This window comes from Aptenodytes forsteri, unplaced genomic scaffold (genome assembly GCF_000699145.1).
Source record: "Aptenodytes forsteri isolate BGI_AS27 unplaced genomic scaffold, ASM69914v1 Scaffold53, whole genome shotgun sequence".
NCBI classification, from domain to species: domain Eukaryota; kingdom Metazoa; phylum Chordata; class Aves; order Sphenisciformes; family Spheniscidae; genus Aptenodytes; species Aptenodytes forsteri.
The window spans coordinates 2959027-2982791 of record NW_008795909.1 but is presented as its reverse complement, the minus strand read 5'-3'; the positions used below and the strand labels follow the sequence as shown (position 1 = coordinate 2982791).

Genomic DNA, 23765 nt, shown 5'->3' with positions numbered 1-23765 from the left:
TTTCCACCTTTTCCTCCCTCCCCACCCTCCCCCCAAAAGACAAAGGCTCACACAGACACAGTGGGAAAGACCCCCCAAAAGACAAAGGCTCACAGTGACACAGTGGGATATATATGTACAACATAATAAACCCCTCCCTAAAGAAGCAACTGTATATCCAAAGGGATACAGAATCAGAATTGTAAAAATCATAGTGAAGTTTGCTTGATGTAAAGCCTGAGATTTTCAGTTGGTTCTTCTGCAAGGCTGCGACACCTGCCAGATGTGTTAAAATCTAATTTTTTATTTCTTTTTCTCTTTTTTTATTTTTTTTATTTTTGCTACAGTCTTTAGACTAAGCATGCAAGACATACAACTAAGTGCAACTGAGTGAAATGTATTTTTTTATTTACTCATTCCCTAACAGTTTGGACTGAGGTATGCGTACTAACAGTTTCTCATGCTGTTATCTTTACTCATGTCTAGCTACACATGCTGAGAATGAACTAATCTACCAGATTTTTATCCCCTTCTGAATACCAAACTAACCAGCAAACCACTCAGTTTAGAAGCACAGGGCTCAATTCTCATGATCCCCATCTGGCTACCGCCGGCACGTCACGAAGCTGCCTGGATATAATTTAAACGAAAAAAAAAAATGTTTCAAATGACCACAGACTGCCCTTTTTTTCTTTTCTTTTTTTTTTTTTTTTGTCTCTTGAAACAGAAAGCAGAGTTGAGTTTTATAAAAGTAACTGCCAATAAAATTTCTTGTACCAAAGCTTATGAGTGGACAGGAGTGTTATTTCCTTATGAAAAATGCTGACCAAAAACTAAACAGAACTGAGCAAATGTGCCAAGATCAACCAAAATTAAAGCCGCCATCCTAGCACAGTCCCGAAACAGAAGTGGCACACAATCTGTAGAACCAAAGACCAAACAATTTTTTTTTCATTTAATTCTAGAAATACTATTATGTGGTCCAGTTAAATTGTGGGAGCTTTTCTGTTCTCTTCTGTATTTTATTAAACTGCCTCCTTTATCTGATACTCTAATTTTCTGCGAAATAAGTGTCTTTGCCTTCTCCAGCTCCCTTCTCATAGCTCCACCAGTAACACTGATTCCTAGTTTTAGCCTCAAAAACTCTCCTCGATTCCTCTTTACAGACTTTCATTTTGGTCACTGTAAAGAATTGCAAATAAAAAGTAACAACTTTGGTTCAGACATCTACTTGGCCTTCTAAATTTTCTAGAATAAAGGAGCAGTTTCCCTCTCAGGTTAGCAATAGCCCACATCTTGTCATTTCCCTCTAAATTCTTCAACCTCCTTTGATCAACAATAAGAGGATATTTGGCTTCATAAGATAAAGCATATAACAGAGAACATAATTTACCTTTGTGTAATATCTTTGGTAATTTTAGGAAAAAAAAAAGGTACAAAGAAGAATATAAATTAAGCTCTGAAAGGCTTTTTGAAATAATAAAAAAGCTACAGTCCTACATAAATAAATGAGTGACGGAAAAGTGGTTGCAGAATGAAAATGTTTAGGTGTTTGGTGACCGAGGTTTACTGACCTATCGCAACAGATTCTGTATGTCATGTTTGCTTTGAAGAGCCTTGCCGGTTTTGCCTAACAAGCCCCGGCGCAAATTCTCTCCTAGATCTCCTGTCTCCTACGGCGAGGTTTCCATACTGGCTGGTGTAATATTGCATAACAATCTTAACTGCAGTACTGGATTTGCACAGCTGAAAATTAACACTTTAGCATTAGTGGGGCTCCGTCCTTATTAACTCCCGTAACAAGTTCAATCTGAAATCTAATTTGTATTCAAACAGATTAATGCCACCAAGCAATCCTGAACTGATGTTTAACCGTGAAACATCACCACGTACAATAACAGTTTAATGAAGTCATCTTTCCAACCACTATTTGCAAATGCAAATGCAAAAAGAAAAAAAATAAATTGTAATAATAAATGTATAGGTGCCCATCTCGGTAATCTTAGATATTCCAGAAAGATTTGTTGACCCATTAGGACTCGTGTTAAACAACCGAGAACTTGCCACTGTACTATTCATCCTCTAATAAAAGTGAACCCTGTTGGTGCTGCATATGTTTCTTTGTGCTGTTCAATTTTGTGGCATTTGCTAATATTCACCGTTGCTGCCAAAAAAAAGAAAAAAGAAATAAATCAAAAAACCCAAACCAAAAAAAAAAAAATTAAAAATACTGCTTTGTGGAATGAATCTGTGTTGCTTCCTACAGTGTTTCTATGTTCATCTGTCATTCATTCTCATTCTTGCAGTACTTCGTTCCTCTCTCTCCGTTGGACAACCCTTCCACATGTATAGTGCAGCATTTGGGACCTTTTCAAAAAACAACAACAAAAAAAAAGGAGACACCGAAATGGAATGTTTCCCATAGCTAAAGAAAACATGGTGGCATCTGAAGGAAACTGGAATGAATGACAGAAAAAACTACAAACGATTCAATGACATTCAGCTTCGTGTAATAAAAACACCTATTGACATTCATCACAAAGTACAGAAAACGTTGAAGCCTCCGAGAGGCCCTGGGCCCAGATGAGGCCTGAGGTCAGAACTTAAAATGGTAGAGGAGAAGTGGGGCGGGGGAATAAAAGCAATACATTAAAAAGTTTGGGATAATTTTTTCTTTTAACCCCTCCCCGATATACACGCTCACACGCACACACACACATATCCACACACGTGCACACACAGGCCTTCCCCATCCCAAATGGAAGCAAAAAAAAAAAAAAAAGAAACAAACCAAAAAACAAAAAAAATGGAGTAAAGGCAGTGATAATCAACATGCAGTACTGTGCAAATATGTTGTCCATTGGAATCCTTAAAATCTGGGCAAAGACTTGATCTGCAGTTCAGGTGTACATGCTCAGTTTGATGTCCTCAAGTGTCCAAAATTGGCAGGACCTGCAGTCCACAGCTGGCTGCTAAATGCAAGTGAATCAGTTTAGCAAATTTACAACACTGATGTTGACTGTAAGAGAGGAAAATCCCAAGTACCAAACAAGTCCATCCAATGCACAGAGTACAAATTCCTTTTTTCAACAAAAAGTAGAAAAATCAAAAATACTCCCAAATGGGATACTTGATGGCACTAAGAGTTAACATATTTCATAGTTGTCAAAGTGGACTGAGAATCCTCCAGACTGTACAATAATGGAGAGATTTCACAGCTAAGTTTGACGTGTTCTTCCAATCTTCATTCTCAGGGTAACGATGTCAGACATACTCATTCTATGTCCTCATTTACAGGTTCATCTTCATAATCTCTGTCGTGATCAAAATCTGGACTGTGGTTGGCTGTTGTCACTAAGGATAGCGGGCCTTCATTTTCATCTGGATCTAACGGTTCTTCTTTGACATGCACGGGGTGCCTGGAAAAACGAAAATACGGTCAGTCGGCAAGTTGCTCATTAAAGAACAGTTCTGACAGCTCGAGTGGTTTGGGGAGAAAGGCGAGGTGGTTTGGGCATTCAGACCCGGTGTGCCAAGCCTAGGAGCTCCAGGTCACCAAGGAGAAGACCCTCAACTTCTGCGCCGGCCACTGGAGCCAAGCGAAGGCTACGCCGGGCAGGCAGCGCTCAACTTCCCGGGGAAAACACTCTGGGAGGATCACCTCGATAGGGTTTCCGTCTTGGGATCGAGAGAGAATGCTCTCAGCTGACATATTAAGTTGATTAATACAATCTTTGGATAAATAAGCGGAATAAGCATCTGAACAGCAAAGCAGCAGTTTGTCAGCCTGCCGAGCCGGCGGAGGCTGGGCTAATCATCGCTCGCTGTGTGTGCGGCATCTCTCGTTAACATGCAGAACCTGTGAGACAACTCTCCAGAGGACGACCCCAAGTGAGGTTCTATCATTAATCAACTTCAAGCAAACACAGCAAAGAGACACCATGATACATGCTTTAAACTCCAAATTAATGCATATTTTTACAAACTGTCAATAAGGGAAGAAAAGCCCTGCCAGGAAACACAAACAGAGAGGAAAAGGCTCGCTCAACACAACAATATGATAAGAAAGCACAGTCCTAACGAGAATAATAACACTGTCAGCTGTAAACAAGGCAGAACATGATCCCCAGCTCATGGTGGGCACAAGGATGTACTAAAGAGATGAGATCTGCCAAATTTCTCATTACGGCATAGCACGTGAATAACCCGCAGGGGAACGGGGCTTGGTCATTCAAAACGGGTATGATAACAATTGAAAAATGTTGTTCGTAAATCATATTTACAACAAATCCTATACAAATACAAATTACCCTTTTTTTTTTTTTTTTTGTTCGGCAGCTTTTGAAATGTAAAATAGCCATGTGAGTCAATAGTGTCTTGTTGGTGGGACTTTATAGGAAAGTAGGATTTTATTGACATTACCAAGTATTAATAATGCGACACAGCAATGGAGACCCTGTTTGCTTCCTAAATAATTGATGTTGTAGGCAATCCCTTAAAATAAAGTGTTAATGAGTTCAAGTCCCACTCTGTCTCTCATTGAGTTGATATCCACCTCCTAGAGTCTCGTTTTTTCTCCATGCAGGCTGATTTAACCCTTTCATGTAGGCTACGTGAAAACATAACCCGAAGTGCGAACCTTCATTTGTAAGAACAACTTCTCTCCTTGCACAGCTTTGCTTTGAAATGAATGATTTAAAATAGCTGCATTTTATTTTATGTTTTGTGTGGATAGGAACGACAATACTGTTTGTACTCCATTGCACTGACGGACAGCAAGAATAAATCACCAGCCAGGGAAAAGGTACTCAGTATCCACGTACGAGCCGAAGGTAACCCTGCCTATTTCAAGTGACCAGGGTGAAGCAGTTGTACGCTTGTATAGTGTGCAAAGCTGTATCGCACCCTATTTATTTATTTCGGCTTGAGCCTGGATCTGTTTAGGAAGCATCTAACTTGCTGACTACACACATTTTTAACATGAGCTGTGAATGCCTTTCAAGTCCCTGCATATTTCAACTTCTTGAGTTGTAAAGTGCTAGATCGATACTCAAGTATTAACTGCACCTTCCAGCCCATCCAACAAAGGAACGGTGGGGAGAAGTGATGCAGCATCCACGTACACACACCTTTTCCCTTCAAATTCACAAATACGTGTCCTATCAACACATCCCTGGGAGCAAAGAGGTTCTTCTGCATGTCGTGTAATTTTTGCAAAAATTACAAGGAGAGAGACATTGCTCACACAATTTTGACCTAATTATTGAAAAAGGGGGGGTAAAAAAAAACCTGGGAGGAGACGATTCAAATATCAGAGGTTAAGAATTAGCATAAGCATATAAAAAGTCTCGCAAACAGATCGTCATCTCAGAGGTGTGCATGTGCTAACCCTCCCGGCAGCTCGTGGCCTGAGCCAACATGAAACCATGCTGATTATTTGCAACTAGAAAAACTTATATTATGAATGGGCTGTGGGGGCCTCACTTGGGAGAAAACATAAAATGAAAACCAGAAGAAAAAGGGGGGAAGAGCGGCTACACATAGAGACCGATAAAGCGTGTGCTACTCGGCCTTTATGGCAGTGATCTTTTTTACTGCTGTTTTAATTTAAAGGACTTGCTTGTTGGCCTTCTGGTTTTGATGCTGCTGCTGGGCTTATTTTTGGTTGGTTTTTCTTTTTGAAGTATTATTTTTGAAAACGCAGATGGGAAATTTTCAAAGGAGAGAGGAGAACGCATGTCACGTGCAGCAGAGGTGGCCTCAGCACATGGACGGGAGTTTCTCCAAAGGCTGCTCAGGGGCCACGTCTCCGTGTCCCACCGCATCCCCGCACCGCCTCGTGCTCGGCCAGAGGGCAGAAGTGAACGGGGGCCGGCAGATAAGAGAGGTACCTGCTGCGCTCACAACCACCCGAAATGCTGTGAAAGTTCCTTCAAAGGCCCCCGAACCTTTCCAAAGCAAGCTCTGCCCCCCTTCTGGTTTTGTTATGAAAGCAGGTGAAACCAGGTGGTTTTAACTGAGTTTCTCTTTGAGGTTTGGTGTGGTTCCCAGAAATCGAAAAAAACATACCTTCAGGAGTGAAAAGCAAAGCAAGCACCAAGTTATGAAAAGGGCTGCCTGACCCCGAGCGAGACAAAGCCGGAGAGGGCCACAAAGCCACGGGGAGGCACAGCCACGCCAGCCTCCTCCAGCAGCTCACGTGTTGGACAAACGTCAGACAGTGAGCTTGGCAAAAACTCCATCCCCCAAATTAGGAGGGTTATCTGGGTAATACAACCCCCTGGGGAGAGATCTGCATGGAAAACGACGACGACAAAAAATTCAACTCCTTGTGCCAGTTGACACCACAAAGTGGTGTGTGAGGAGGAAACCTTACTGAATCCGTGATTTTACTCAAACATTTCAGAGCAACTGAAATAAGTAAGCTTAAATAAGCTCAAAGGCAAAGGGAGACCTTCGTCTCCCTCAAGTAAGTCTGAATCTGTATTTACCACCTCACCCAAACCCCAAACCGGGGAAGGAAAACTTCCTTTAGAGACTAAAGAATTCAGTCTCTTGAATTACAGAAAAGGTAAATGCTGGGCTAGGCAAAAAGAAAAGCGGGGGGGTGAGGGGGGGAAGGAAAGGGTTTCCTATTTCTTCTTTAGAGTAGCAGAATTTCAGCACATTCCTTTTAAGTAGACGCCTAAGACTCCAGAAGGGGTTAACAATAAATAACCTTGCTGAACACAGATTCCCCTTCTTTTCACAACTGAGTAATTCTTTTGTTTGTCCACTCTGGGAACAGAGGAGTTTTTAATAAAGCTGACTGTTGTTTAAAGCCACTGAGTTCTGGTGGTGCACACAGCATGGAGTAGTTTGCTTTGTGGCTACCTTTGGAGCATATCAGGATGAAAGTGTTATGTCCTCAAGCTGTAATTATGCGACTACTTTCTAGTGTTTCAAAAGGAGGCAGAGAGAAGGGAAAAAAAAACCCAACCCTAGCCGTGGTTCAATGTGTCATAAAAAGGAAACGAATGAGCAGTAATAAGACTTCAGCTGAAGTGTTAGACTTCTTAGCTGTCATGTTAACAAGGTCCTTTAAACCTTACAATAAAGTTTAAAGCTTGATTTATTCTAATATACTGAAATTGTTTAAAAAATAATTTGCATCATGACAAGGAAATCTGTTCTGAGAAAAAAACTGAGAATGTCATTAACAAAGCAGGCTTACAGAAAATAAGAGGCTGCACGGCATCTGGAAATCTGCTGTTGACTCATGATTTTATTTGGTAAACAGGGTAAACCCCGCGACGTGTGAATGGTGTTCTGGCTTTAGATCCCTTCAAACTACTTAGAAACACCATTTTAATGGGGAAGCTCAGAGGCTGGTATTGGAACATCACCCAGCCACATTTTACTTAAGCAAAAAGAAATGTTCAGCAGAGAACACATATATTATCAGTTCTGAGAAAATGAAAACACTCAGGAAACAATCATTTCCATATTACAACAGAAAATTGGATTTTCTGGTGAATAATGAAAATGAGGCATCCCTCCCCCTGTCCTCCTCTCTCTCCAGTATTTGTTCTGTGCCCCTCACCTTGGTATCAATATGCTAAGAGATGATTATTAAGTGCAACAAAGGCCACGGCTATGCACAGTTCTGGAAGATGTCCTAGCCTGTTTTAACTCCCTTATTTTTCCTTCCTCGCAGTCTCTTCAAAGACAACGAAACCTTAGGTGAAATGAGAAGTGCATGAACTACGCTGGCCTTGAACTTGCAAAAACATAATTACTTGGATTAACGCAACATCATAAACATTCATCCCTGTCTGTTAGGCCAGGAGAAACCCTTGGGAGAAGTCTTGTTGCTGGAGAAAAGTCACGTCCCTCCGCTCCTGCCTCACGCCGGCCCTACGTGGTCACAGGCAGAGGATAACAAATTGTGACTAAAACTGCCTCAAGATGAACCCGTTTGTGAGAGACGGAAAGTGTGTCATGCAACGCTACTTTGGGAGAGATAATTAATACTGCACAAACAATCACTGGAAAAGCTAAACACATTATTTGAATGTTTTGAAGTAAATGGTAAAAGACAATGTTTAAATTAATTATTAATTAAAAATGTACGTTGCCATCTTTAAAGCTTTTTTTTTTTCCCCAAAGCACTTTGTGCACCGATTTAAAATGCTGCAATATCAAAGTATCCAGAGCCTCAGATTCCTTCGTGCCCCCTCCCTTCTGATAACACATTATGCAGGTGGGAAACTTTTTTGCCATTAAATGCTAATTAGTTTCACAACTAATTACTATCGTGGTATTAGGTTAATGTTTTTCTACTTTTTGATTTAGACTTACTTTTGTAAATCCCTTATTCAAATTACTTTGAAGTAAAAGACTACAAATTAGTTCTCTTTTTAATGCGTAATGTGAGCCGTGGCAAGTCAGCCAGTAATTTTACAGCCCATTTTAAGGAACAGGCAGAAGAAAGGCAGCGCGGCCCTCGCACGCGGTCACTCGCACAAGTAGCCAACCGCTCCGTAGAGTTTTTAGAGAACTACAAGACTTATAAACTCCAGCTTCCTCGCCAGCCGCCAATTACCCAGTATGTAATTTGAGGGGAGGGGGGAATTTACAGCTTTGCAAACTCACTCTGTCACCCCATAAATACCGAACACACCCATCAGGGCATCACACCTTTCCTGCCTTACCCTTTCCTGCACCAGCTCGCTGCCCGGGTGCAGTTCACGTTGAGCAGGGATGGCGATCCCCCATTACTTCATGTGGTTATATATGCACTCATTATACTGCCGTCTGTTGCTATAATGCTCCTATTAATTTTCCTTTTGATATTTTAAGAGCAATCTATAAATCACGCAGACCTTCACGTGTGCCATCGTTAATGCTTAGCAAGACCGTTGTGCATCGAGTGGTTTTTTTTAGACCTGCCAAACAAGCCCATTTCCCAGCTCTGCCCCACCGGCACGCTTGTCGCGTGGACGGAAGGGGAGAGACATCAGATTTTGTTTCTCCAAGAAAGCAGTTGCCTATGAGGTTTTGCAAGGTTTAAAGAAGAGAATTGCAAACACGGTAACAATTTTATAGCTCTGTGTGCTTGTCAGACTGCACTGAGCTGATCGGTTTCATGTGGAAGTTGGTAAACGGCCCTTTTATGTTCTAATCAACCTAAGCATGTCCCCAAACGGAGATGTCTGCTCTTGCTGTTCCATCCACGAACCTCAGGAACAAACCGCAAAGGCCTCCAGAGCCACACTTCAGCAGACGGTAAGACAATGCTTAGAGCCACGCACGCACCTCTGCCGTACTTACATTGCTTGCATAGGGGAACGTCCTGGACTACTGTCACTCCCGTTACTGTTCGTATGCTCCATTGCACCATTAAGCTCTTCCCTCATCGCGTTGGCTATGCCCAGAGTGGGATTTCCCATGGAAGCAGTAGTGTATAGAGGTATACTGTTCTCAGCCATTGAAGCCTGCCAAGGACACAAACAAATAAATGAAGAGCCATGACTAACATTTTTACACATTGCACAACACGCTCACTTATTCCAAAATATTCTCCACATTTACATTATTTGCAATTACCGTTTTTTAAAATATTGTGCTTTCTGATAGGTATTACCCTGATTCCACCAAGGGAAATTTAACATCATTTACGTCTGGGTTTAAGCGTGTATTTAGCTGTATTGGCTTGTGAGAGGACGGAGCTTTCCATTCCCTATTTGGAATTAGACCCCCTGGAAAAAATAAAAAGTCCTTTTCCTATTTTCATTTTGCAAGATTATGTTTGGGGTTTTGGGTTTTTTTGTGGCTTAGGGTCTGGGTTTGGGTTTTGTTTTTAATGAAACGGAAAAAAATTACAACTCGCTCAGCTGATAACTCCTGCCTACCAGAGCAAACAGGCACCGAGCGGGAGGGCAGCGTTACCGAGTTTGTTTTTTCTCTCATGACACAAGTGCGAAGCTGTGGTCAGCACTAACTGGATCAGCCCGAGTTGCACTGACCTACCCGAGAGCTGAACCAGTCCATGTGAAATTTTTTAAGCCTCAGCAGCTCAGCTCTTACCTTAGCTATTACAGATCTGACCATTTTATTTCGATTTTTCCTTGTTCTAAAGAAATACCATGCAGAGGCACACTGGCATTAACTTTCTAAATGGAAATCTTTGTAGGAAGAGAATGAACTGTTAAATATTTTCCTTCTGATTCCCACCGTTCTGCCTGCTAATATTTACTGTGTGTCAGCATTAGCTCATGTTGACAGCACAGTCCTGTGCCCCGCACGGCAGCGGTGGGAGCGCAGAAGCCCCGAGCCCCAGAGGAGCCCAGCGTATGGTGGCGATGGGATGTATGGCTTTCCAAGGCCGTAGTGCCCAGGGACTCGAAGGACATTTCACCATTTCACCCATCCCAGCCGGATCCGGCTGACATCATCCGCAGCTCTCTGAGCCATGTCAGTGCTGGAGAGCCACGGATGCTGGCTCGGCAGTGCTCGACCTGCTCCGGGGGAAAGTCAGCCGGCTGCGGCAGCAGAGCCAAAAAAATCCATCAGACTCCAGGTCTGCCTGATGCAAACCCTGCCCGTGGGAGGGGAATTCATGCAAACGTACTCCCCACCGAACGCTCTCGCCTGCTCCTAATTCGTGGGACAAAACTCCTTGCTTGTTGCCATCCCGAGCCGGCAGAGTTGTTCCCAGGCAAGCACAGCCAGAGACCGGGCGGGGGGGAGATGGATGGGATGGGATGGGATGGGAAGGGGGGGCATGACCAGCCCTGACTGCAGCATCTTCAGGAGCACGGCCCCTTTTATTCTTCCTTACATTGACCTCTCCATGTGCAGCCCTGTGTGTCACACGTGATTACTAAAGCTATTCTAACGGGGAGGATTATTTTTATCTTCTTGATTCAACAACCGGCAAACTCATTGTGATTAGGGGATGCAAAGAATGGTTCACATTTCCTGCACTTGGCAAAATAATGACTCAAGTTCTTCACCCATAGTGATAACTTGTAATTGCAGTAAAGCAATTTACTGGGCGAGAGGTGGGACACAAGGAGTATCTGCTATAATGATAGTAATAGGCGAGGGGGGTGTTTTGGGAGCCTCCGGCGACCCGCTGGGAAAAGAGAGCACTGGTGAGAGCTGGAGTCCCCGTACCTTCCACACACAGAGGGGGGAGAGAGCTGCTTCTTCTCCCTGGCCGCGAGGGAAAACAGATGGAGGAGATGTCAGAGGTCTGGGAGAAGGAGAGGGGCGGCTTTGCCACCCCACAGGAGAAGAAAAACACAGCCTGGCATCCCGGCGGCACACAGCACACCGTGCCGTCCCCTGGCCTGCGGAGAGGTGGCCGCTGCACTCATGGGGATGTGCAAAGACGCCGGTCTTTGCAGATGCCCGCAAAAGCCAGGGGAACGTTGCTCGTCAACCATTAATTAGACTGAACGTAGGCACTGGCAGGTAAAGCAGCCTTGTGTCCTAGGAGGAAGGTTATTGCCCAAGCAAGGTCCAAACTGCCCACACGGCACCGGCCACCCGCACGGCTTCGCCCAAACCCCCATACAGCACCCGAGCACCCGCCAGGATTCTGCCTCCAAAACCCAATGGGGGGAGAGGAGCGAGGAACCTGCCGGTGTATTTTCAGCCTACACGAGGACCTGTCTCAGTGCAATGAATATCGCTCACCCCCATTTGCTACAGGGGCCACACAAGCCGTAGCAAATCTGGCCCAGGCTCTTCTCTCCCCCAACTCAGTTCACACGATGCTATGGGGGGGCACGAGTACGTGCCACTTCCAGGAAAAGTGGGAAATGGAAACAGTTTGGAGGTTATCACAAAAGACAAGAATGGATGGAGATGACGACGACGACACGTGTTTCAGAAATAAAACACGAACAGTTCCGTATGATAAGCATATTAATTGAAATTAGTCACATAGTTAACAATGTGAAGAAATGCAGGATCATTTCGTTTTTGCCTTTCAGCCTCATGAATGTAAAATGTGCTTGTAATCTTAATACTATTCAAGAGACAAAGCAGTCTTTAAAAATCACACTTCACAAGACTCAAGGGAAAATAAGTTACTAATGAATGGTATTTACAGTTGCTTCATTTAAACATGCTTTCATTTGCTTTTCAGAAGTTACCGCATAAACTCAATTAATTAGAAGAAATGCAGAACATTGCTTTTCTCCTAATAATGTGTTTCTCAGTTCTGAAAAGAGAAGTCTGCTAAACCTTCCACAAAACGCGGCTGCCCAAGCAAATATCCATGGCCATCAGTGAACTTCTCGAGAAGTGCCTCTCAACAAACAACCGGGGTGCAACCACATGCGGTGTTGCCTCCCGGATTAATTCACGCTACGTTAATGCATTTGGATCTTTGGTTCATATAGCAAATACTGACTTTACCTGGGGTTTCTGAGATAGACTCAGGAATTTGTAGAGAGGGGGAAAAAAATGCCAACCTGATATAGAGCACATGAAAAAGGGCTGGAGACACGCACACTTTTAGGCTGCAAGTTATGAATTGTGCACCGACACTTTGTGTATTTCTGCATCATGAAAAACCAGAATTTTTGTCTTACAATTACAGTACAGTTTAAACCAATAAAAATGATTTTTTTCTGTAGGAATTACAACATTTATTTTTTACCAACCACGGGAAGATATGCAAAAATAGCCCTTAAAAGAAAAGGGGGAAAAATGATCTGCTTTCTCTTTAAACCCATGAACAATAGAAGGTCACGTGCCGCAGTATCCTATCATTCAGCACATTAATAGCTGTGCTAGAGTAATTACACTTGTGGTATTTTTGCCTCAAGTGAAATTCTGAAATAAGAGGATGGAAATTATGATACTGCTGATAAATATTAATAAGTGAACTTTTAATTTTTTTGCCACAATATTCAAAATGCTAAGCATCTAGCTAATGCTGAAGCAGCCTGATATGTGTTTGCCTCCAGGGACTATGATGCTTTATGCACTTAAGAAAAAAGTTTAACGGAATTAAAATTTAATATCTAATTAGAGCAAGGCTAATATATTTTGAAATGAGTGGGGAAGACACACGCCTCTGTTGCATATTTGCTACAGTCATTAATCTTACCTGTAAAGCAGCATTGAGAGGTGTGCAGTAGGTGTGGCTGGTCTGTATGTTTTTAATAAGAGAAGGGTTACTGCATAAGAAAAACATAAAAAGGAGAGTTAAATGCAACCAACTTCTGTGCGAGCGTTTCAAGCATGTAATGCTTCCTCCCACACCAGAAAACTAGAGCTGAGACTGTTTTTCCACACAAGTTCTCTCTCGTTTCTCTTTTTCCTCTTTTTTTTTTTTTTAATTTAAAGAAAATATCTGAGTTTTAGGCTACAGTTATCATATTTGCCTTTACTAAATAAGGAACATCATTATCTCTCGACGTTACCTCGCCATGTGTTCTACTACCCTGCGTTAGTAGCACATCTTGGCATCTCTGCTCATTTTAGTTGTGTTCAGGAGAAATTCTCCAATATTCATCATGTCTGGGAGCCAGTTACCATGTAAAGGTCCATCATGAGAAGGCTACGATCGAAAGCATCGCGGGACATTTTAAATACTACTTCATGCACGTTATTCTCCGAGCCGCTGGCAGCAGAGTCCCTCGCAATGGAGCAGAGGGACCGCGACGAGCGAGGATTTTCCTGCCAGGCAAATGGCGAGTGGTCCCGCTGAGGGACTGCCTGCGCCATCGCCCCAAACTGTTTGGGGCTGTGGGCATGGAGGCACGACGGCAGGTATTGCTGCACCGCAGCGGAACGGTATGGACCGCACAAAACAACACGCTGCCCTAAAGGCCGTTTTAATAAAAAATATTCTGGTGTGCTATTTTGGACCCTTACTTTAGCCACCTTAATTTTACATAAGGGGCCGGATTTGAAGAAAATGAACGCCAAGCATATCTGCTTTCTCTTTAGCGGGCATCTAAATATCACTGGTTCCACCAGAGGGGAAAAAAGAATAAAAAAATCATTGAATACAAACTAGGTACAAAGTGCCAATGCAAAAAATCTCCAAAAAGTTTTATTGCTCACTGGGCATTTTCTTTTTTTGGTTTTTCACGTGGGAGTAAATCATGGTGAGAAGAGTCTTAACTGAGCCTCTCCCACAGGGACCAGCAAGGATTAGTTGTCCTGGAGAGATGGCCTTCGAGTAAAGGTCAAAGAAAATTGCCTTGGGAACCCCAGGAATATTTGTGCATGGTTGTGGTAGACACAGGTTGGCCTGTTGATTATAATCTTTACAGGTGGTCTCACTGCACTTTCAAACTTTATAAAGTTAATTCAGCATTTCTGTCTTATAAGCACCTTACACTATGCAAAACAAGGCATACAACTGAAAGCAAAGGAAAATATCAGAATTAAAACTTATCTGAAGCCTTTCCTGGCATAGATCTGTCTTCCTGACAGGCCTACAGCAGCATATCTGCACTAGCGTGGATAATTATTTTAGTCTACATTGCACTATAAACAAATGCTATAGCAAACATGTCAAAGTAGAGTCATTACTACAGGCATTTGGATTATCAGAGTAGGACACACAAAATACACATAACAACCAAAATTTAGTTTCTTTAGCAGCAAAGGTGATGTCACTATTTCGTGAAATGCAAGTCTACATGAGATGGGTAAATCATGCAAAGCAAAGCAACAGCAGAAAAAAAAAATTAAAGCAAGTAAAAGCTCTTACTGTGCAACAAGCTCGCCAAAGTTTTCATCAGGGCAGTATTTTCGAGGACGGCCTCGTTGAATATGACGGCCACGTTTAAACTCTTCATCATCAACAGTCCAAAAGGACCCAAACTCATCCTCTACTCTGATAAAGCACTTATGCAGTGAGAGGTTGGTGCGAATGGCACCCTGGGACAAGAGCAGCAGCAAAGGAGATGAAGTGGAAACAAAGGGACACGGGATCGGGGACAGAACAGACATCAAATACAGGGAAAAGGAAAAAGAAAATAAAATGCAATAAGCATAAGCAAATGGTTTGTGAGGGTTAATATGCATTGCCACCTAAAAGCTACTAGCATGTGATGCAACAAACACCAAGCAAGCAGGGTCAGGGTACTGGTGGGCATACAAACAGTAGTGATGAGATGTTTGTCTTGGTTTCCCTTAACTGAAACAATGCGAAACCACCTGTGGTTGGTCTAACACCAGCTAGCAGCCAAAAGCCTCTACGTTAAACTGTAAGCATGATCCAAGCTAGGCTAAGAAGTTCAAACATGGTGGACATACCCACTGATCTTTTGTGGCCTTCGTTTTTGGAACTCTAGTTCATCCACTGTCCATACTGCCCCTTTAACGTTTTCTACTCGCACAAAACACTTGTGAAGACTAAGATTATGACGCACTGCATTCTGCAGCAAGTATAAAAGAGAAAACATTCAAAAACTTTCTATGAGAAAATGCTCATCATTGTCCAAGAACAGCAGCACAGTCAGCTTGACAGTCCTCATTTTGCAATGTTAAGCCCCTTCCCCTCCCCGCACCCGCTTGCTTTCCCCGGCTCTTTACATCTTATTTTTGCAAAGACAAAATAAATATAAAAGCTTAAACCCAAGATTAGAAATTCAAGTTATTCTTATCAATTATCCCCAGTGTGAATGAGAACAGCCATCATTTTAAGCATGCATGTTGTATAATACAGCACATTTCATACAGAACACAAGAGGAACATTGCTTAAACATTTTCAGAACAAATATATACGCTCTGCAAAGAGAAACTTGTCCTCTCCTGGAAAAGAAAGCAGTTAGAAAGGATTTCATGTAACTACGGACGGCTCAATTTAGCAGAGGCACGCTGGAGCTGGTGTTGCTGCAGTTTCCCGCAGCTGGGCTAATGCGAATCAGGTGCTGAACCTCCTTCCACACCCACGGCATGGACCGGGGGCTCGGCAGCACCCCACCGGCCGGCACGGCACTGACTCCTGCCTCCACGGCTTGCTCTTATATGGAAGTTGGCTCCTATTTCTGGCAGACTACTGTACTGACTGATCTGAGCCTCTGCCAAGTGAAAACATGAGGAGGGCTCTCCGAAACAAAGTGATAATATCCCCACAGCTCATCACCCAGAGGGACCCGCGCTCATGGCATCCAGTGCTCGGATGTCCTCTCTGCAGCTGGGTGCCGGGGAAGGATGAGCCCGGCCAACCCCTCCGACGTGCTCGGACCTTTGCTGAAGCCGGACATAATGAGACACCTCGCTATATCACGGCAAGCTGTGGCTTTTCTGTTTCTGCTCCCTCTGAAACGGTGCCAAGCGCCTTGTTATTCCTCAAATGGAGTGCCATGCTCCTTCCCCGTTTTAGGAGTTTTCTGAGCAAATACCCTACTACAAAGCCACTCGAATTTGTACATGGAGCTTGTCCCTAGCGCTGCTGAAAGGGGCTTGGTAAACAGGGAAAACAGAAGAAGCCATTTGCTGAAAATATGCAGGCGAACAAACTCCATCCATCATCACTGGCACCATTGATTTAGTCAATCTGGTTGACTCGTTAGCAGGCACAATGCCAGCCAAACACATGGCCTGGGTCTAGGCAACCAAGAGACTACAATTTTTATTCCTTCCGTCGTCGTCTTCTTTTTTTCTTTTTTTTTTTTTTTAATGAACATCGGGTCTGGATGGTGAAAGGGAGCTCTAATCATGAATGTCTAAATCACTGTGCAAACAAAGGGTACGCACAGTGCATTTGTCATGTAAATTAAGAGGCAGTGGTGTGTGTGTGCCTGGGAGGGGAAGGCTAAGAGTCTTTTGCTACTTTTCCATTTCTCTGCAGTCGCTAGCACAGTCCCCACACCCCTGTCCCCAGTACAGGGGAAGAGTCAGGGCTTGAAATGCCTTTTCTCAGCAGATGCTCGAGTGCAAACGCGTTTCCTCTGGCTGTAGGTGCCCAATCCCGGCTCTGTGGCAGGGTCCGGGCGCTTTGGCTTTTCCACACTGATCTGCTTGTGAACCGGTGGAAAAATAAACCTTCAATACGCTTTTCTTCTCAGCCAGGCAGAAATCTAGCAGAAAGTCAACCTGTCCATCAGGGCTGCTTCTTTCTGCCCTTACTTTCTTCTGTTCTTATTTTTTAATGATTTTTTTTTTGGTTCCCTCCCACCTCCCCCAGATTTCACTAGTTTTGAAATTTTTGGCAAAATCCCTGATTTTGAGGTGGAGGAAAAACATGCAAATGCCCAACACCTTACTGGCTAAAATCAGCGAGCTCAGCAACTGCTGGTGGGTGCCGCACTAGTGCAACCTGACACAGGGCTGCCGGCCCACATCTGGGTAACTCAGCCAGTTTCCTGTGAAAATGGGAACACTGTCAAGTCTGGAGCAAAATGTAAGAATAATAACGCTATTTCCCCCAGTGAAAGCTGATCTTGTAGTTCAGACAGCAGTTGATCAAATGCACACAGCAAAGTTCAGCGAAGTGAGTCCTCAGAGTTTGTAAATAGTCTCTAAATACACGGCTGAGCAGAAATATTTGTGTTGTTCTTTAAATAAATTTAATGCCAGAGAAATACTTTACAGACTGTTCTTGCTCTCTTGAAGTCAATGTGCAATTGATGGTTAAGGCTGCTGGATCGGGCTCTTGCTGAATACATTGAGACAGACAAGTTGAGTATTTGCAAGACGTCCATGAAGTGTTGCCCTCGCTTTCTATTTTCCACGTGATGACTTATTTAAGGAATTCATGGCAGAAAAAAATTGTTTTGTTTCCCCTGCCTCTGGATACTTGCTATCTAACAGTTTTATTTGAACAATACCCCAGCGTTTTGGAGCCACACCTGCAGCCTGTGCCTCATGGCTGCAACTCAGTGCCAGCAAATTACTCCAAAAAATAAAAGCAAACAGACATTGCCTCTGACCTGTCAAAACCAGTTCACAGTGCTCCCCCAGCAATCAGCTTAACAGAAAAATTAGGAGCTATTATTGTAAGATTACATATTTACCTTGTTAAAAATATTTGTATGCAAGCCACTTTTGCAGAAAAATTACCCTGAACATGCTTGAATGTAGTAAATGAAAGGGTTTGTTATTTTAATAACTGCTCAGGCTCTGCTGTACTGCATTTTGGGAGAGAGGTTCATTTTTTAAAGGTCTTTATTCCTGCACTCTTCTGTGTTTTTGAAAGAGGGCTCAGGGAAGCTTGCCCATACCAAACCCTGACCCTAAACTTGGGGAACACTGACCCAAATGCCCCCTAAGCATTAGCTGAAGGTGAGTGCAAATCAGCACGTATATATTCAAATTATTCTGATTCTGCAATTAGCCCCTTGTGCTTATTCTGCACCCTGTGGGCTTCCCGTCATGCCAATCCAGAGCTGCATTTTCATCCCCGCTGTTCCTGAAGGCTGGCATAAATCTGAGCAGTCTTCAGCACAAAAACCTCCATTACTTCAAGCGGTTGCCAATTTTGCTAGGGCTGGTGGAACTTGGGGTGAAGCTTCTCTTCCCAGGTAGGTGAAGCAGGACCTGGACACCTGCACAAGGTCAAGGTATCCAGGAGGGGTCTCTAAATGGTACCTGCCTCCCGGGACACACCTTGCCCTTCTGCAAGCCCGAGGGTCTGCAACTCGGCCTCTCTCCTCCTCCTCTGCAGAAGCACACTGTAAGTGCAGGAGGCTTCTGGGACTGGATTTTACATGATGCACAAAGCCAATTCCTGAAACTAGCCTCGCAGGAGATACGGCCAGGCCTGCCTGCTGCCTTCTTCCACTCCCCCCTCCACCTCCCTTCCCTTTGCTGCTGGAATTAAATAGGATTTTTACTTTAGCACCCACACCTGCAGCTGCTGAAAAGTCCTACTGGAACCACTCCAGCAGCAAAAGACAGGCAGGTCTAAAAAGGATCTTAAATCAGGGAAAGTTAATTTCCTTTCTGGATAGTAAGGAAGCTGCAAAGTGAAACACTGCTCATGTTTTCCAACTGCAGTGAAGAATCAAAGCAGCAATCACAAGACTTTTCCTGAACCTAAGAGCTTCTAGACCAAGGTTAAAAATGTACAAAATTGCGTTGGGATCTGAATTAAAGGCAAAACATGCTACTAAAAACCAAGCTAACTTCCAAGGACCATTTTTAGCTTCACCCTCTGAAGGAATTAATCCTAAATGCAGGCTGAGACAGGAAAATCAGAAAGAGCTGATGAAACAGCATGTATGGGACATATTCATCCTGCCTGGTCATTTGAGGTTGTTTGAGAGCAACCGAGTTGTCTAGATTAAGAGCGGCTCAAAGTACCAGGGGTGCAATTTTTACAGCGATACAAGATCCTATTATTTGATTCATTCATTTGTAATTGCGCTAGCTTCAGAAGCCAGTGTGGCTATTATAATGGTATATATAAGGGGTGTCCCCCAAAACATAAAATAAGATTAACTCCCCAGACCTCTTATCTAACAATATCTAAGATGGTTATGGTAGGAAATTGAAGTGCCAAATATCAAGTTTATTTTTCTTAAACACAATTGTTATTGTGGGGCTTGCTTCTTGTATATTATGTTCAATAAGCTTCTGCTGTGTGATTTAAAAAAAAAAAAAAAGGACGTTTATAACAGATCTGTATATGTAGTTGAGAGTCAATTGATTGAGGAAAGAAATCCACTTATCTACAGACACTAAGAAAAAAAGTGGCTGTTGTGATTACAGTCTGCATAACTAAAAAGACAAACAGTGTATCTTCTACTCACACAATAACTTTACCTCGTTCTTTTTTTTTTTCCCCCTAATACGTTCCAGCTGAAGGGCTTGAGTTTCAGTGCTAGCAGCAACCACACAGAGGAACTCGTGGCATAAACACCGAACATAAAAGCCAATAATGGGGATTCAATTAGTGGTTTCCAAAGGCAGAAGAATTTTTCTGCCAAATATCAAATTGTTCCTGCAGATAAGGCACCCAGTGTGTGACAAAACTGCCGATCTAAATTCTCATGTCCACATGTCGTTGCAATTTGTTATGTCATCAGCAATGTCTATTCTGTACATGTCAGATATCAAAGGCAAGAGGCATAGGCGGGCTAAGGCTTACCTTCCACGTCGCCGCGTTGCGTCTGAAGTATGCAAACATTCGCGTGAACCAGTTGTAGATTTCATTTAGTGTTAGCTGTTTTTCTGGAGATTCGAGGATGGCCTTGTGAAGCAAAGCAATTGCAAGATCACTTATGAGCACACCAGTACAAAATACACTCACAGTTTTATTTTACCAAATACAAAAAGGAAAGAAAGGAAGAAAGAAAAGAAGCAAGCAAGCAGAGATTTGGAGCAAAAAATCCAAAGGAGGGTTTTCACAATATGAACTAAGATTAATGGCTGTATTTAACAGTTCAATGGCAAAATTCAAAATGGAATTATCTAATTGTTTTGAGTTTTTATTTCTGTTTCCTTACAGAAATATTAATTTATTAGTCATTCATAAAGCAGAATCAAAGAGAAATGCAAAACATTTCACTAGCTGATTAAAGCTCAGTAATTATTTAGAGCTCAGATTAATTCTAGGGATCAGAGATTACTGTAGCTTGTGATAATTGACTTGCCATCTTTAAACAGGCTCATTTTCACTGTTGTGTGAAATGAATTTCCTAATAATCACATCGTATTGTAATACTTAATCAAAAGCAATTATGTTATATATTGCAGTTCTAAAAACCCTTATAGTAAAGGTTTGAGCTTTTGAGCACGCTTACATACCAAAGGTTTGAAAATCTATTTAATCCAGAGTGTGCACATATAGGGAGATATTCTTTTTCTAATCCAAATGCGTGTGTTTGGCTCAGCTTACCTGTCTAATTAAAGATGCATACGTGAATGGTGGTCTAACTTCTGCGTTCTTATAAAATTCTTGGTTCTGGGCAATATCTGCTAAATAAGAGCAGTTGTTCTGTTATCATCACAGCCTGCCACTGCCAGGCTGCAGGCAACAGCAAGCCGCCCCACCAAAGGGGCTGTGCCACCAGAACCCCTTTACCTGAAGAAATGGGGACGTTGTATTTATCCGAGTACCGCCTCCGGATGGGTCCGACGTTGTGCATGCTCGTGGTAGTGATGACCGACGGTCCCTGCGTGACGGGAGTGATGGGCGCAGTCGGGGTGGTGGGAGTATGAGGTAAGCTCTGCGGAGACGCCTCGGATGCAGTCTTGGAAAGCGTGACGCTCGATACCAGATTCAGCTGCGGAGGGAAGGACGAGGATTTCGTTACAAATGGCATTTCTGGCTAACTAAGGGCTGCAGAGAAAATTCTCGGTAACGGAGTCTTCCTCAGTTCGAAGCAGACAACACAGCCCGAGCGCCTGCTTCAACACAAAGTGCTGTTGTAACATCTCCATTAGGAGCCAGTAAAGGGAAATAAATGTATACATTTCCAAATAGATTTTAAAAAAAGAGTAACGTAGCCTGCTGCCAGAACTACAAATTGTGGATTTTTATCTAAACCTTAAAATAAGATCTCACACAGTACATAATCAGTTCAGTATTTGATGTTATTTCCATTGTTTCACAATCTAAACCCCACGCATCTCTTATTTCCATGCTATCATTATGCATGGCTTCTAATCAGTCTTCTTGGATATTTCATTGAAGGCATCAGGCTTAAAATAAAAGGCAAGACTTTCCTAGGGACATACTAGGGAGAAATACAAACTCTCTCTTCAGCATTTGGGCTTTTTTTTTTTCTTCCCCTCAGTTCATCCATTTTAAAAGCAAAGCCCAGAGTAGGTTAACACTGGAATGATTTAATTAATCACACTGGATGAAATACCGCAAGCATTCAGCCCAGCAGAAGTGGCGCCACTCTTTTTTCCTCCTAGGACGGAAGGCATCAGCGTTACCTGCACGAAGCCCAGCCCCGGACAAACGGCAGCTTGCCACAGCAGGCTGTAAAACACAGCGGCCTCTAGGATTGTGTATCAAACCCAGCCCCAAGTCAAGTGTTTTTGATACGCAACCCTATTTATGTAACCAGCATCCACATTCCTTCCCGACCCTTTCTTTTTGCCCTACGACGTCCTTTGAAAGACGATGCTCTGTCTCAATAGGTCACTCCTGCTGAAGTATTTTAAACAAACAATCCGATCTCTTAACTGCAACATCAGAAAAGACGACTGAGAAAAGGGCTCTCTGACTACTTCCACATTTCCTTCCCTTAGGCGGTTTTGTGAATAATATTGGTGAAATCCTGACCCCATTGAAGTCGGTAGCAAAATTCCTACTGAATTTAACAGGGCCAGAATTTTACAACTTTTGTTCGTGATTAAAATTCCTTTTTGCTGGACATTAAACCTTTTCAGACGAAGGCGAGGCGCACTACTCAGCTATGCCCCCAAACACCTCATGCTTATCCGTAAGGTACTGTATTAATTTTCCTCGTATGAAAGTAACCAGATACGAAAACTCCTATTAGCATCCCTCATGTGAGCTAACAGCCACAAATAACGTTCCTTCACAAAAATAACAGGATTTATCCAAAAGAAAGGTAGTGGAAAATAAAGGGCTCTAATATTACAGAAAGGATACCAACAGAAAAAGCCCATCGCCCGCAGAAAGGGTACAGCTGAGCGATGGATAAATTGCGATTGCTTTTCCTTCCCGACGGTGAGACGGAGCAAGCCGAGGGAAGTCCCGGCCACAAACGCCCGGCGCTGTACGGCTGCGACGGTGCACCAGCAGCTCAAGCACTGCTCCAAGGAAAGGAGGTGGTGAACAGCAGACCTGCAAACACCCACCTTTCTGTGCAGGTGCTCACAAACGATGCTTCGCCTTCCAGCGGGAAATGTTTAACACTTTGTGGCGAGGCCGGAGAGCGCGAACCCCGCGAGGGATCGCAAAAGGCGGTGAAATATGGGTATTGATTTCCCAGAGACTCCCGCACCGGCGTGAGCCGCTAAATGCAACCTGGAGGTGAGCATGCCTGTTCAAACCCCCACGGCGCCGGGAACTGCTGCCACGTGCCGCCGCCGAGAGCCCGGTCCGTTTGTTGACTGGCGTGATTTAAGGACGCTGATTAGGGACACATATATAGTAATGTCTCCCTGTTACCCATCTATCCATCTATTACATATGATAAAAGGACCAGTGGCGATAATAGTACAACTGACAGGTCCCACCATGAAATTAAATCTACTGTATTTTATCTCAGTTTCTAAATGGACATTTTAACAGTCCAATAACTGCGAGCAAATCTGCATCAATTTTAAGTGCCCGTCTCTAGCGCAGGCTCGGCAGCCGGGCCCTCCTGTTGGAAAGATCACTGCTCGTGCTTCATCATTACGGCTCCAACTACTCCATTTCAAAAGAGTCCCCTTCCCTTTTTAGTGTGCAAAAATTTAACATTTAATCTGTTTCTACTAGGAAACTGCGAGGAAGGATCCACAAAGGTCAGTGTTCCCTGCTTAAAGAATTTGAATCCAGTTAAATTTCTTTAGGCTTTTCAGCGTAGGTAGCAACTAGGAATAAACACAGAAGAGGACGAGCAAAGGGGGGGGCTTTAACAGGCTTGACAAATGACACTGTGATTCACACCCACTGCTGGGCTGCCACTAATAAGCTACAGAGGAAGCAGCCAATCTCAGCTAATTACCAGATAAAATTGTATTGTAAGGACTCTAATTAGGAGATGCTTATGGAGGTGATCTAATGATTAAACGCTGCATCCGAGTGACCCCACCATCAATGTGCAGTGGTGCAAGATGTCACCGGAATATTTTGTAGAAACAGTAATTTTATTTCAAGGAGGGGAGGCAGTAATATTTGTAATAATGGCTATGA

At 43.2% G+C, this 23765-nt stretch overlaps 1 protein-coding gene across 1 annotated transcript in view; it reads right to left on the bottom strand.

Moving 5' to 3' along the window:
- Positions 1-318: 318 nt before the first annotated feature.
- FOXP1 (forkhead box P1) overlaps positions 319-23765 on the bottom strand; it is a 230729-nt gene continuing 207282 nt past the window's right edge. Inside the window, exons 11-17 of the mRNA XM_009284364.2 lie at positions 20970-21171; positions 20784-20863; positions 20034-20135; positions 15253-15374; positions 13088-13157; positions 9292-9455; positions 319-3398 (exon numbers count right to left, since the gene is read on the bottom strand). Of these exons, the coding sequence (XP_009282639.1) occupies positions 3254-3398; positions 9292-9455; positions 13088-13157; positions 15253-15374; positions 20034-20135; positions 20784-20863; positions 20970-21171 (885 nt within the window). The 3' untranslated portion in view covers positions 319-3253. The remainder of the gene's footprint in view (positions 3399-9291; positions 9456-13087; positions 13158-15252; positions 15375-20033; positions 20136-20783; positions 20864-20969; positions 21172-23765) is intronic.